Source organism: Palaemon carinicauda, chromosome 30 (genome assembly GCF_036898095.1).
Source record: "Palaemon carinicauda isolate YSFRI2023 chromosome 30, ASM3689809v2, whole genome shotgun sequence".
Lineage (NCBI taxonomy): Eukaryota > Metazoa > Arthropoda > Malacostraca > Decapoda > Palaemonidae > Palaemon > Palaemon carinicauda.
This window is the reverse complement of record NC_090754.1, coordinates 66244943-66258550: the sequence shown is the minus strand read 5'-3', so window position 1 is coordinate 66258550 and position 13608 is coordinate 66244943. Positions and strand designations below refer to the sequence as shown.

General features: G+C 41.9%; 1 protein-coding gene across 1 annotated transcript in view; it reads right to left on the bottom strand.

Moving 5' to 3' along the window:
• Cdc45 (cell division cycle protein 45) overlaps window positions 1–13608 on the bottom strand; it is a 99988-nt gene that overhangs the window by 50102 nt on the left and 36278 nt on the right. The window contains exon 6 of the mRNA XM_068353973.1: window positions 391–540. Within this exon, the coding sequence (XP_068210074.1) occupies window positions 391–540 (150 nt within the window). The remainder of the gene's footprint in view (window positions 1–390; window positions 541–13608) is intronic.

The window sequence follows — 13608 nt, the reverse complement described above, 5'->3', positions numbered from 1 at the left end:
AACTACCGACACCTTGTTATTTGCCACAGTTTATAATAGCTGAGTTTAAAGTATCGCTGAAATCATACTCCTATTAAAGGACGATGGTTTGTATCAGTGTAGGAACAAAGAATGAATTATATTGATTTAGGTCTCCCAAAAATTCATATAAATTATTCTGCAATTCAAAATACAACTTAAGATTTGGTCAGCCTTGATAATGAAAGAGGATAATCATGTGACAAAATGGTTGTTTTTTGTCCCATGTGAAAAAATGGGGATTAAGCCTTTTCTATATATCTTAGTAGCTATGATGAAAAAAAAATCTTTAAACACAAACCAAGCTGTCAGTCAATAAGTAAAAACCCTAGGAAATACAAAGGAGCAACATTGAAAACACAAAATTCTTACCGAACTCCCATAAAATGAAAACTGCGTGTAATCAAATATTATCTTATGCCTTTGTTGCTCCCACAGACGCCTGTTTCGTCTCTTTTCCAATGCTGACTCGTCGAACTTTGGCCTTGCCCCTTCTTCGTCACTCTCTTCCTCTTCATCACTCTTTTAAGAAATAAATAGAAACTGTAGCATATACAATAGGTTTATAATCTGAATTACAATACAAACATCAGTATTATGAAATCTATGAAGAATGAAAATGTTGTACCTTGTATTTTGAACCATAGAGATTTCAACATGTGCCAAGATATCAGTAAAGAATCTGGAGTTGAAACACATTTCCAATTGTCTTGTTCCTGTGACATCATCATCATCATCATCTCCTCCTAAGCCTATTGACGCAAAGGGCCTCGGTTAGATTTCGCCAGTCGTCTCTGTCTTGAGCTTTTAATTCAAAACTTCTCCAATCATCATCACCTCCTTCGCACTTTATAGTCCTAAGCCATGTAGGCCTGGGTCTTCCAATTCTTCTAGTGCCTTGTGGAGCCCAATTAAACGTTTGGTGAACTAATCTCTCTTAGGGAGTAAGAAGAGCATGCTCAAACCATCTTCATCTACCCCTCATCATGATCTCATCCACATATGGTACTCAAGTAATCTCTCTTATAGTTTCATTTCTAATCCTGTCTAAGTCCTGCCATTTAACTCCTAATATCCTTCTGAGGGCTTTATTCTCATATCTACTAAATCCATTGGAGATTGTTTCATTGTCATACCATGATTCATGTCCATAGAGTAACACCGATCACACTATACTGATATATATAGTCTAATTTTTATATGAAATTTTAGGCAATTTGATTTCCAAATTTTACATTGTCTGATTTGCCTTTTTCAATCTTTACCTGAAGTTGTTTACAAGGCAATATCTTCAGCAGAAGCTGGTGTTTGGATTCTTAAAGGCTTGTTCACTGGGTAGTTAAGTATATACACTCCTCAAATGAGAGGATTTGTCTGATGGAATTGGATTTGTAGTTTACAGAAAGTTATAACGAGCTTGCAAGCCTTCACAACAGCCGATACAGTCTGTTCTCCTTGCGAGAAACTAACTGTCCTTCTCCACCCAGAAATGCTTTCCTAGGCATGGACACAAGTAAGGGCTGATTAGTCCTGTGCTACATGCAAGTTCATCACTCATAGGAAACTGAAGAAAAAGTTTACAGTAACTCTATCTCTCCTGTCTGAAGTAAATAAGATCAATGGATCAAAAGCATTTTCACTTTCTAATCACAGTCTAAACTATCAATATTTGGGAAAGGATCAAAGGATGTGAAGGAACCTGACAATCATCAAGTCTGCTTTGCTATCTTAAATCCAATCCTAAACTTCAAGCAAGATATTAATCTATCCAGGAGCTTGGGTAGCTACAAAATGGATTTAATGACAACTATATGGATCAGGGAGAAGATTCCCAAGACATATAAATGTCTCATAAAAAGAAAAACAAAGTATGTCCATTAGATTCCTACCCTTAATAAAATAAAAAAGTTCTTACTGAGAAAGGAAGTAGATAAAACTGTGTGCTAAACAGATGGGATCCAGGATTTTCTCACACTAAAAGACCGAAGTCAGAAGGGAGGGAAATACGACTGCCTTCTAGTTGACAGGCACTAAGGAGAGTTATCAGCACCCCAAACCAAGACAAAGTTACACGACAAAAGAGCCAGGAAGTGATGCCAAAGAAAGCTCCAATAGATTGAAAGCCCCTGATCCACATACAAGGTTCATGAAAGAAATAAGGAAATGGTAGTTGTAATACAAAATGGCTGAACAAAAGTAATGAATAGATTTATTGTTCCTGATCTTGAGTGAATATGGGCAAGTGGATAATCACTAGAGAACAAGAATCTAATACATTAGGAGAGATATATACACAGGAGAGAAAGACCATCAAGGGGGCTAATCAGAGGCTGTAATCTACCACCAACATTTCAAAATTCACCATTTTCAATATTAAACTTACCCGATAATCATGTAGCTGTCAACTCCGTTGCCCGACAGAATTCTACGGAAGGGATACGCCAGCGATCGCTATACAAGAGGGGGGTGTACTCACAAGCGCCACCTGTGGCCAGGTACTGCAGTACTTCTTGTTGACACCACTTCAATTTTTCCTCTGTCGTGCTTCCGGCAAGACGTTCATGGATACGCTTATAATTTTGGAGTCTTGTTCACGGTTTTTGGTGAAGTATTGCTCTAAGATTTCAGCTTTCGCTATTCAGGAAGTTTTATTATTAGCTTAGCTAGCTTTTGGAATTAATTTGATTAATTATGGTGACGAAGAGAGTATGAACTCTCTTTCACCTTTAAATGGCCGACCCTTCCCTTAGACGGAAGTGTTGGTGTCTAAGAGAGTATAGACTCTCTTTCTTAATTTTGCTTAACAAAAGTTATAGATTTATTTTTTATCTCTCCGCCTTTTATAGGCCTCTTCGATTAATTTCCTTTTATTATAAACTTATTAAAATTAATTTTTATATTTGTTTATATTCGACCTTTCCTAATAGTAGGCGGTCTTTTCTTGGTACCGAAGTTAATTAACATTGAGCCCGTCATTTCGGTTTTACCTGTTAACATATTATGCTATTTTAATGTTTTTGAAAGAATTTCTTTGATAGTCTCGTACTGTTTTCAAAGTTGAACTAACGTTTTGTCTCTGCAGTTGTTGACGTTCAGAACGTTCAACTTGCGCTCTATCGTTACGATAGAGAGAGAATTTTCACGGTGTCACGTTGCAGTAAGAGTAACCGTTTCTAGCGTTTTGTTCATTCTTTCTTAGCTTAATGGTTTTAATTCTAATAAAGGAACTTTTTATTTGGGAAATATTTCAGTTTTTTTCCTTTAACAATAATATGTTTTAACGATATATATGATTGGGCTCTTCTCTCAGGTTCTAAGTCAAGAGAGAGAGAGAGAGAGAGATAGAGACAGAGGGAGAGAGAGCTAGATAAACGTTTCGTTCAAGCGAGTAACGTTGTTATCGTTTTTGCTCTTCTCCCTAGTCTCTTTAGGGGAAGAAGGTAAACGTTTCATGAGTTTTATTCTTGTTCTCAAGCTTTATGCGGTGAGAGATTTTAAACGTAGTTTATTTGATCTAGTGTTTAGTCTCTTTCCAGCCACTGAATTATTTATCTTTCATTAGATTTTTCTGTTACATTGTAATTCTGTTTTCGCAATTACTAACTTTTAAGGAAGGATAGAATTGCGTGTTTCAGGTACAAACCACTTAAAGTTTCGAGTTCAGTGAAATAAGTGCAAACAGAAAATCAAAAGTGATAAGTGATTAGCGCAAAGTGTGTCAGTGTTGTGCGTGAGGGTACTTCTGTGCGTGCCAGTCGTCCTCCCAGTCCGGGACCTCTTGCAAGCTCCCAAGCCCAGGGGAGAAGCAATGTCGAAGGGCAAAAGGGTTCGGCAGGCCTTGATCGGCGCACAGAAGTATCCTCGGTGGTTGCGGGCGTGTCTTACAGAGACCGTCACTCCCACCCGCAGACGATTGAGCCCTTATTTTGCTCGTCTGCAGAAGAAATTTCGGGGAGAAAACGCTGGACTCAGGTCTCAAGACCTCTTAAACGTAAAGTCCAGACCTCTAGAGTTCAACAACCCGGATGCAGTCATTGGGTTAGCTCTGACTCTCCGCAGTCATCAGGTGACTGCACACCTCCTAAGAGAGGTAAGGCGATGCCTCAACAGACCTCATCTTCTGTTAAGGCTTTGCCTCAACAGACCTTATCGTCTGTTGATCCCAAGATGACTTTGCTGCAGTCCATGCAGTCGCAGCTTGCGGTCTTAATGCGTGAGTTTCAGGCTGAGAAGGTTACACCTCCTCCTGCGAGCGCTCCGCCTCACCGCAGTCCAGTCTGCCAGGCGTACGAAGTTGAGGTTCCTCAAGCTACCTTACCGCGTTCGGAGTTGCCAGTTACCAGCGTTGTGCAGCAACCTTAACCTTCCTTAAGGCAACCTCAACAATGGGAGCAGGAGTCTTATGCCTTGAGGCAAGATTTTCTTGCAGTTAGACCATCTTTGAGGCTACAACCTTTTGAGGTACGACAACCTCTACCATCCTTGAGGCAGCCACCTCAGCTCTCGCAGCTGCTACCTCAACTTTCCTCAAGGCGAGAGCCTCAACTCTTGAGGCTAGCTCCTCAGGAACCTCAACTCGTGAGACAGGAACTGCGTTCTGCGCAGCCGCTACCTCAACTCTCGCAGCTCACACCTCAAGAACCTCAACTCGTGAGTCAAGAGCCTCTCTCTGCGCAGCCACCTCAACCCTTGAGGCAAGCGCAACTCTTGAGGCAGGAACCTCATGCTATGAGTCAGCCACCTCAACGCATGCATCTGCCACTTTCTCCTCAACTTGAGCCTCTTCCCATTCAACTTTGAAATAACAAATGACAATAATAACACCTCATTACTTTCATAACTTGCATTTGTAATCATATACATGTATGCCTACACAAACATTATGATAATGGAGGTTATTCGTATTACTTAAATAAAAAAATATATATGTATTCCTTGCAATATATTTTTAACAAATCGCAAATATGGCAAAATATCTTCAAACAAAAATGAATCATGAGTTATGAATGTAATGTAAATATTATGTTGATATTAAAACCACATGCAAGCATGCATGAAGTAATGCAGTGTTGCCAACAGGGCGAGTTTCCCTGTCCTGAGGTGAAGTAGATTATAGATCGTATATTTAGTGCAGCTTAATTCTACGATTATCATGCCTGCTATCAAATTCATCAACAAAACAGTCTAAATCAATTCCCTCGGCACGTGCACTTTCAATGGACAGTAATGCGATATTACTCAATCTAGCACTGGTCATGGAATTTCTGAGAAATGTTACACGCCATGCAACATGCTCTGCTTCTCTTACAGCATGCTCTACATACAGCATGCTCTGCATACAGCATGCTCTACATACAGCATGCTCTGCATACCTTACCGCATGCTTCTCAGTCACACATCTTTGGTTGTTGCCAACTCACTAGACTGTCAAGCAGTTTCATAACGTTGCCTTCTAGTCTGCTGCTTTTGCACCAGTGAAACCCTCACTGAGAGAACTTAGCTTTTCTCGGATATGGTCCCTGTAGATGAGAAAGTTATTTTCTCCCTCCTTCTGATATTCCCTTGAGGACTCTGTCATTTGGAGAGGAGCCTTTTGCTGCGTAGCCTCCTATGGACTTTTATTTAAGCATAACATGCTTCCAGGGAAGGTAATGGTTCCACTTCAGTCGCTAACCCCGTCTGTTACCACACCTGCTCCCATAGACCTTGAGCTGTGTTGCAAGACATGCAGTCCAAGCTTAGTCCTTGTTAGAGGATTTTTTGTTTACGGAGTCAGTGTGTCACTGGGAAGACGTTCAACAACCAGCAGAAGTGACTTGTTGTGACGCAGTGCGGCAACCTCAGCAACCCGATAAGGAGTTGTCTATACGACCCAGACAGTCTAGACAGCTTCGGGTTGTCACTGTACTTCCTCGCTTCCCCATGGTTGACAGTTCACAGACTGTGCAGCAGTACCATGATCTTGTGTCCGGCTCCGTCAGACGACTGGCTTTTAAGAGCTCCCACAAGTCGTCGCTGTCTGGAGATTCTCAGATGGACTATGGATCTGACCAAGGAACTGGGCCTCCTGGTCAATTTTGAGGAGTCTCAGCTCGTCCCATCCCAGACCATTGTCTACCTGGGTATGGATCTTCAGAGTCGAGCTTTTCGGGCTTTTCCGTCGGCCCCAAGGATCTTCCAAGCCCTAGAATGCATCCAGAGCATGCTGAGAAGGAACCGATGCTCAGTCAGGTAGTGGATGAGTCTAACAGGGACACTTTCATCGCTGGCCCTGTTCATCGTGTTAGGGAGACTCCACCTCCCCCCCCTTCAGTATCATCTAGCTGCTCACTGGATAAAGGACATGACGCTAGAGACGGTCTCAGTTCTTGTTTCCGAAGAGAGGAGGTCTTCTCTCGCGTGGTGTAAGAACAGCTTTCTTCTCAAGGAAGTCTACTTTTGGCTGTTCAGGAACCCGACCGCCGTCTCCTCTCGGACGCATCAGACACGGGCTGGGGTGCGACTTTGGACGGACAGGAATGCTCGGGAACATGGAATCAGGAGCAAAGGACACTTCACATCAATTGCAAGGAGTTGTTGGCGGTTCTTCTGGCCTTGATAAACTTCAAGTCCCTCCAGCTTAACAAGGTGGTGGAGGTGGACTCTGACAACACCACAGCCCTGGCTTACATCTTCAAGCAGGGAGGGACTCTTTCGTGGAAGTTGTTCTAGATCGCAAGGGACCTCCTCATCTGGTCAAAAGATCGAAAGCTCACGCTGGTAACGAGGTTCATTCAGGGCGGTATGAATGTCATGGCAGATCGCCTCAGCCGGAAGGGTCAGGTCATCCCCACAGAGTGGACCCTTTACAAGAGTGTTTGCAGCAGACTTTGGGCCCTGTGGGGTCAGCCAACCATAGATCTGTTCGCTACCTCGATAACCTAGAGACTCCTGTTGTATTGTTCTCCGATTCCAGACCCAGCAGCAGTTCACGTGGATGCTTTTCTGCTGGATTGGTCCCATCTCGACCTGTATGCATTCCCGCCGTTCAAGATTGTCAACAGGGTACTTCAGAAGTTCTCCTCTCGCAAAGGGACACGGCTGACGTGGATTGGCTCCGCTCTGGCCCGTGAGAGAATGGTTCATAGAGGTACTGCAATGGCTGGTCGACATTCCCAGGACTCTTCCTCTAGGAGTGAACCTTCTACGTCAACCTCACGTAAAGAAGGTACACCCAAACCTCCACGCTCTTCGTCTGACTGCCTTCAGACTTTCGAAAGACTCTCAAGAGCTAGGGGCTTTTCGAAGGAGGCAGCCAGAGCGTTTGCCAGAGCAAGGAGAACATCCACTCTCAGAATCTATCAGTCTCAAGGGGAAGTCTTCCGTAGCTGGTACAAGACCAATGCAGTTTCCTCAACCAGTACCACTGTAACCCAGATTGCTGACTTCCTGTTACATCTAAGGAAAGTAAGATCCCTTTCAGCTCCTACGATCAAGGGTTACAGAAGTATGTTGGCAGCGGTTTTCCGCCACAGAGGCTTGGATCTTTCCACCAACAAAGATCTACAGGACCTCCCTAGGTCTTTTGAGACCTCAAAGGAACGTCGGTTGTCCACTCCAGGCTGGAATCTAGACGTGGTCCTAAGGTTCCTTATGTCATCAAGATTTGAACCTCTCCAATCAGCCTCTTTTTAGGACCTCACATTAAAAACTCTTTTCCTCGTGTGCTTGACAACAGCTAAAAGAGTAAGTGAGATCCACGCCTTCAGCAGGATCATTGTTTTCACATCTGAAACGGCTACATGTTCCTTGCAGCTCGGTTTTTGCTAAACGAGCTTCCTTCACGTCCTTGGCCTAAGTCGTTCGAGATCCCAAGCCTGTCCAACTTGGTGGGGAATGAACTGGAGAGAGTACTTTGCCCAGTTAGAGCTCTTAGGTACTATCTAAAAAGGTCTTAACCTTTACGAGGACAATCAGAAGCCTTATGGTGTGCTATCAAGAAACCTTCTTTCCCAAGTTCTAAGAACTCAGTTTCTTACTATTCAGGCTTCTGATTAGGGAAGCACATTCTCATCTGAAGGAAGAAGACCTTGCTTTGCTGAAGGTAAGGACACATGAAGTGGGAGCTGTGGCTACTTCAGTGGCCTTCAAACAGAACCATTCTCTGCAGAGTGTTATGGATGCAACCTATTGGAGAAGCAAGTCAGTGTTCGCATCATTCTATCTCAAAGATGTCCAGTCTCTTTACGAGTACTGCTACACCCTGGGACCATTCGTAGCAACGAATGCAGTAGTAGGCGAGGGCTCAGCCACTACATTCCCATAATCCCATAACCTTTTAACCTTTCTCTTGAATACTTTTTATGGGTTGTACGGTCGGCTAAGAAGCCTTCCACATCCTTGTTGATTTGGCGGGTGGTCAATTCTTTCTTGAGAAGCGCCGAGGTTAAAGGTTGTGATGAGGTCCTTTAGTATGGGTTGCAGCCCTTGATACTTCAGCACCTTAGAGTTGTTCAGCCTCCTAAGAGGAACGCTGCGCTCAGTAAGGAAGACGAACTTATTTAAGGCAGAGTAATGGCTCAAGTCGACTTCCTTACCAGGTACTTGTAATTTCATTGTTATTTTGAATAACTGATAATATGAAATACGGGATACTTAGCTTCTTGATATACATGTACACTGGTTTTCACCCACCTCCCTGGGTGTGAATCAGCTACATGATTATCGGGTAAGTTTAATATTGAAAAATGTTATTTTCATTAGTAAAATAAATTTTTGAATATACTTACCCGATAATCATGATTTAATTGACCCACCCTTCCTCCCCATAGAACCAGTGGACCGAGGAAAAATTGAAGTGGTGTCAACAAGAAGTACTGCAGTACCTGGCCACAGGTGGCGCTTGTGAGTACACCCCCCTCTTGTATAGCGATCGCTGGCGTATCCCTTCCGTAGAATTCTGTCGGGCAACGGAGTTGACAGCTACATGATTATCGGGTAAATATATTCAAAAATTTATTTTACTAATGAAAATAACATATTTTAAAAGCAATTAGTAGTTTTCTTTTCTATACAAAATTGAGGCCTTTCAAATATGGATTACCTTCAGCAGAGTTGGAATGGCCACTGAAATTGTAAAAGAGGTAGTTAACAACAATTGGTGAGTGTGGGTGAGTAACCCTGCCCACTTTCCTGTCAGACTTAAATGTTTACCTTTGGGACAAGAATGAAAGAGGTGGTTAGAGTGGTAAGTTTAACTGTAAAGAACTCGGTTTTGTATAGCTAGGGAAAATAAAAATTACTAATAATTTGTTAATTGCCTTGATCCAAATTGGTTGGTTATTTTTATTCCTGTGAATATGCTATTCTTCCTGTCCCCCAAACAAGAGCAAGGACATGACTTCAGCAACTTGACAGCGTAACCTGGCACACTGGCATACAGGTAGTATGGCCATAGCACCAGCCACCAGTTGAGATACTACTGCTAGTTATGGCTCATTTTTCCTTTGCCTACACATACACTGAATAGTCTGGCCTATTCTTTCCACATTTTCCTCTGTCCTCATAAACCTGACAACATTGAGATTACCAAACAATTCTTCTTTGCTCAAGGGGTTAACTACTGCACTAATTGTTCAGTGGTTACTTTCCTCTTGGTAAGGGTGAAAGAGACTTTTTAGCTAAGGTAAGCAGCTCTTCTATGACACTCTAAAATCAAACCATTGATCTTTAGTCTTGGGTAGTACCATGGCCTCTGTACCATGGTTTGCCACTGTCTTGGGGTAAGTTCTCTTGCTTGAGGGTAAACTCATGCACAGTATTCTATCATTTCTCTTCCTCTTGTGTTTTTGAAGTGTTTATAGTTTATATATGAAAAATCTAATTTAATGTTACTCTTCTTAAAATATTTTATTCTAATTATTCATTACCTTTCTTGCAGTGTATTCATTTTCTTGTTTCCTTTCCTCACTGGGCTATTTTTCCATGTGTAAGCCCTTGGGCTTACAGGATCCTGCTTTTCCAATTACGGTTGTGGCTTAGCTAGCAATAGTAATAATAATTATATTAAAGAGATTGAGAAGCTGTCTATCTCAGATGAACAGGATTCTTCTCAGAAAAACCAATTCTATCAAATGCTTTGCCATCATCTTCTTGCCCTCAGTACTAGTGACAATGATGTGGAAAAATGCGCAAGCACACCATTATGTATCCACATTTATCAGAGGGTTCGACGGTTTTCAAAACCAATCGCAGACACCATTGAGGAACAGTGCTAAGAGTTCCATGAACTGATTATTATTGAACCCAACATCTCTCCTTGGTCTTTAGACACGATTCCAGTTCACAAGGACAACAGTACAGTGTATGGTTGTGTAGACTACAGTAAACTAAATAAGGTGATGGTTTCTGATAAGTTTCTGATGCCAAACATGGCAGATTCTGTATTTAGACTGCAAGGAGTCAAGTCTTTCACAACCCTTGACCTTGTTCGTGGATACTACCAGTTACCATTAGAGGACAGTAAAGATTATACAAGTTTCTCTACAGCCTATGGACACTGACAATTCAGACATTTATAGTTTGTGGTGAAGAAAGCATCTGTAGTGTTTTAGGAGAGAAATGAAGAATATCTTATAGTTTATGCAGGCCAAGGGGATAGTCTACGGTAACGAAATCTTAATCCTTAACGTTTCTTTCGAGCATCTGAAACTGGTAGAAAAATTTTGGTTATCCTCCAGAAGCATGGGCTCAAGATAAAACTTGGGTAGTGTTCTTGGGTTTAGGTCACGGTTAAATATCTTGGCCATCTGGTTGGACATTCTGGTAAGTGTAAGATACCTGAGTACATCCAGAATGTGGACGACATTTCTTCAAGAGAGAAATGTGTTCCTCTCACCATGCTATATGTCAGGTTCAGATTCACTTAATGTAGTGGCGGATGCCCTATCCCAGCAGACAGTCATGCATACGGATTGGAACTTGAACTAGAACTCTTTTCAGGAGATTTTGGAGCTAGTTCTAGATCTCCAAATAGATATGTTCACTAAAACCACAAACCTCCACTATATGTAGCTCCAAATGTGGACTCCCAAGAAGTGGCAAGAGATGATCTGAATTTAGATTGGAACAGATGATTGTCAATATACCTGTTCCTCCAACGAGTTTGATTTTGTAGGCTTGAAATGTTCTTCAGGATTTTTCAGAGACAGCTTCGTTAATAGCACTACTTTGGCCATGGCATCTCCTGTTTCAGTGTCTGAAAAGAATATACCCAATTTGGTCTGCACAGCTGTATCAGAAAGTAGGAAAACAACTCAACTTATTTGATGAGCTGCAAAAGGGCTTCATTCACAATACCAATCTGTGTAGAAGACATGGAATTATTTTCTCAAGAGTCAGTCACCCTCTTAGATAAACCTGGACTTCCTGGCTTCCTTTTAGGTCCATCTCTTTGAGAGGAAGCTCCAGCCATAACTATACTGTCATAAATCTGTTTTAACAGAACCTCTCAAGCATGTCTTTGGTGTGGATCTAGACACTCTTTCTTTAATGAAATAGACCATCTCCACCCACTTCTGTAGTTCCTTGGTCTCTGGATAGGGTTCTTGAGTTTTTGGTTGAGTTGGATAACTCCACCATTTCTGTTAAAGAACCCTTACAAAAGAGCTATATTTTTAATAGCTTTAGCATTGGGAGCAAGAGTCAGTGAACTGGCAACCTTTTGGAAGGACTGAGAATTCATTACAATATTCCAAGTTGTCTTTTAATCCTGAATCTGGGTCTCCTTTTTCTAGCCAAAAATGTAAAGCAACTTTAGAGACAGGATCTTCTATAGTCATGGGATAGCAACCAATGTCCAGGATCTACCTTAAAATTATATTTACAGAGATCCACGTCTTCAGAACACCCAGACCAACAAGCCACTTTCAAAAGTGGCTATCAGCACACTTTTTAAATATAGCTGGTTCTGTCTACATCCCTAAATCCATGATATGAGAAAAATTGCCTCTCCACTAACGTTCCTTGCTAAAATACAATTTCAGGAAACCCAGAGTTTTATGGGTTGGTATGTGCATAGGGAATTCATTAAACACTACCTTTAACAAATCCAAGCAGAACAAAATTTATGCATAGTATTTGGCAGGGGTAGTCCGATGGAGGGACCAAATCACCAGGCCTTCCAGGGAGTTTTGATATCCACGACTAACTGAGACCCAAGAATATACTCTACGCCCATTTAAAATAGATTCAACATTCATGAAAACAATGGAGACGATCCCACACTCAAAGCCTCCCATTGATGAGATCCTCTGCTTCTAGGAGATTTACCAGTTCCTCTGTTTCCCTTGGATGATCTCCAATGGCGTTCCCTTGCTCTCAAGCTAAATTTGGCTGGCCAAGGAATAGGGTCTCGCCTTGGGCATGGTAGCTTTGCTGCCCTTACTCCTCTTGATGAAAATTTGGTGTAGGTTGAGTCTTGGGCTGGGAACCATGAGCTGGTCTCTTGTAGCTTGTTTTGAGCCTATTGCTGGATCTTATGGGCAGTAGATTTATGAAAGGAAGCCTTCTTGTTTTCAAGGGTGGGCTTAAAACCTTTCCTCCATTCTACAGAAGGGACATGGCCTTTTCCTCCGCAATTGTCTTGGCACTCCCCACTAAGGCTTGATGGAAGAGGAATTTGTACAGTGGATCAATGTACAAAAATCTTCTACCTCAACTCTCCAGAAAATCCAAGCGTGAAGGTTCTGGGTTAGAAAGGAGAAAGCAAAGGTAGTCCGTCTTCCTACTTTCTGATACAGATGTGCAGACTGAAGTGGGTGTATTCTTGGTCTCAGACATTGACACAGTGGATACCACAGGCTTTTGGGCCAAAGACGTTCTATTAACAAAGCTGGCCCTGAAAAATTCTCAAGTATATTCAAAGCCTTTGAAAATCAAAATCATTGGAGGGAACAGATAGATCGATGACCATCTGTTCCATCTAAATTCAGAGCATTTTTTGCTACTACTACTTAAGAGTCCACACTTGGAGCTACATAGAGGGGAATTTTGTGGTTTGTAGCAAATAGGTCTATTTGGAGATCTAAAACTAGTTCCAAAATCTCCTGAAAAGAACTCTGGTCCAGGGTCCATTCCATACGCAGGACTGTCTGCTACTATGTAAAGTGAACCAGACAGATGGAATGGTGAGAGGAACACATTTCTCTCCTGAAAGAACTTTCAAAAGGAAAGGGTCACTGCTTTGAGGATTCTAGATCATAATAACCCTTTCCTGAGGCATCAGACAGCCACCTGATTGTCTATGAAGATCTCTTCTATGTCCGGAAGACGCCATCAGTGTCAACATATTTATGTGAATTGCTTCAAATGGAGAGGACTATTTTCCCCATACACAAAGCCTGATGAGGATACCAAAGAGTTTGTCAATATTCTCAGGCGGTCAAAGTTGCTCTACCTGTCGGGTAATCGCAGCTTACCTACCACCCGACAGGTCATTCCAGCTTCACTGAAACCATACTATAGATACTATCACAGGACGATGTATTGTATTCATGTAGGAACAAACTTCAATGCAAATTTAAGAAAATACAGTATTGTAAATATCATGAA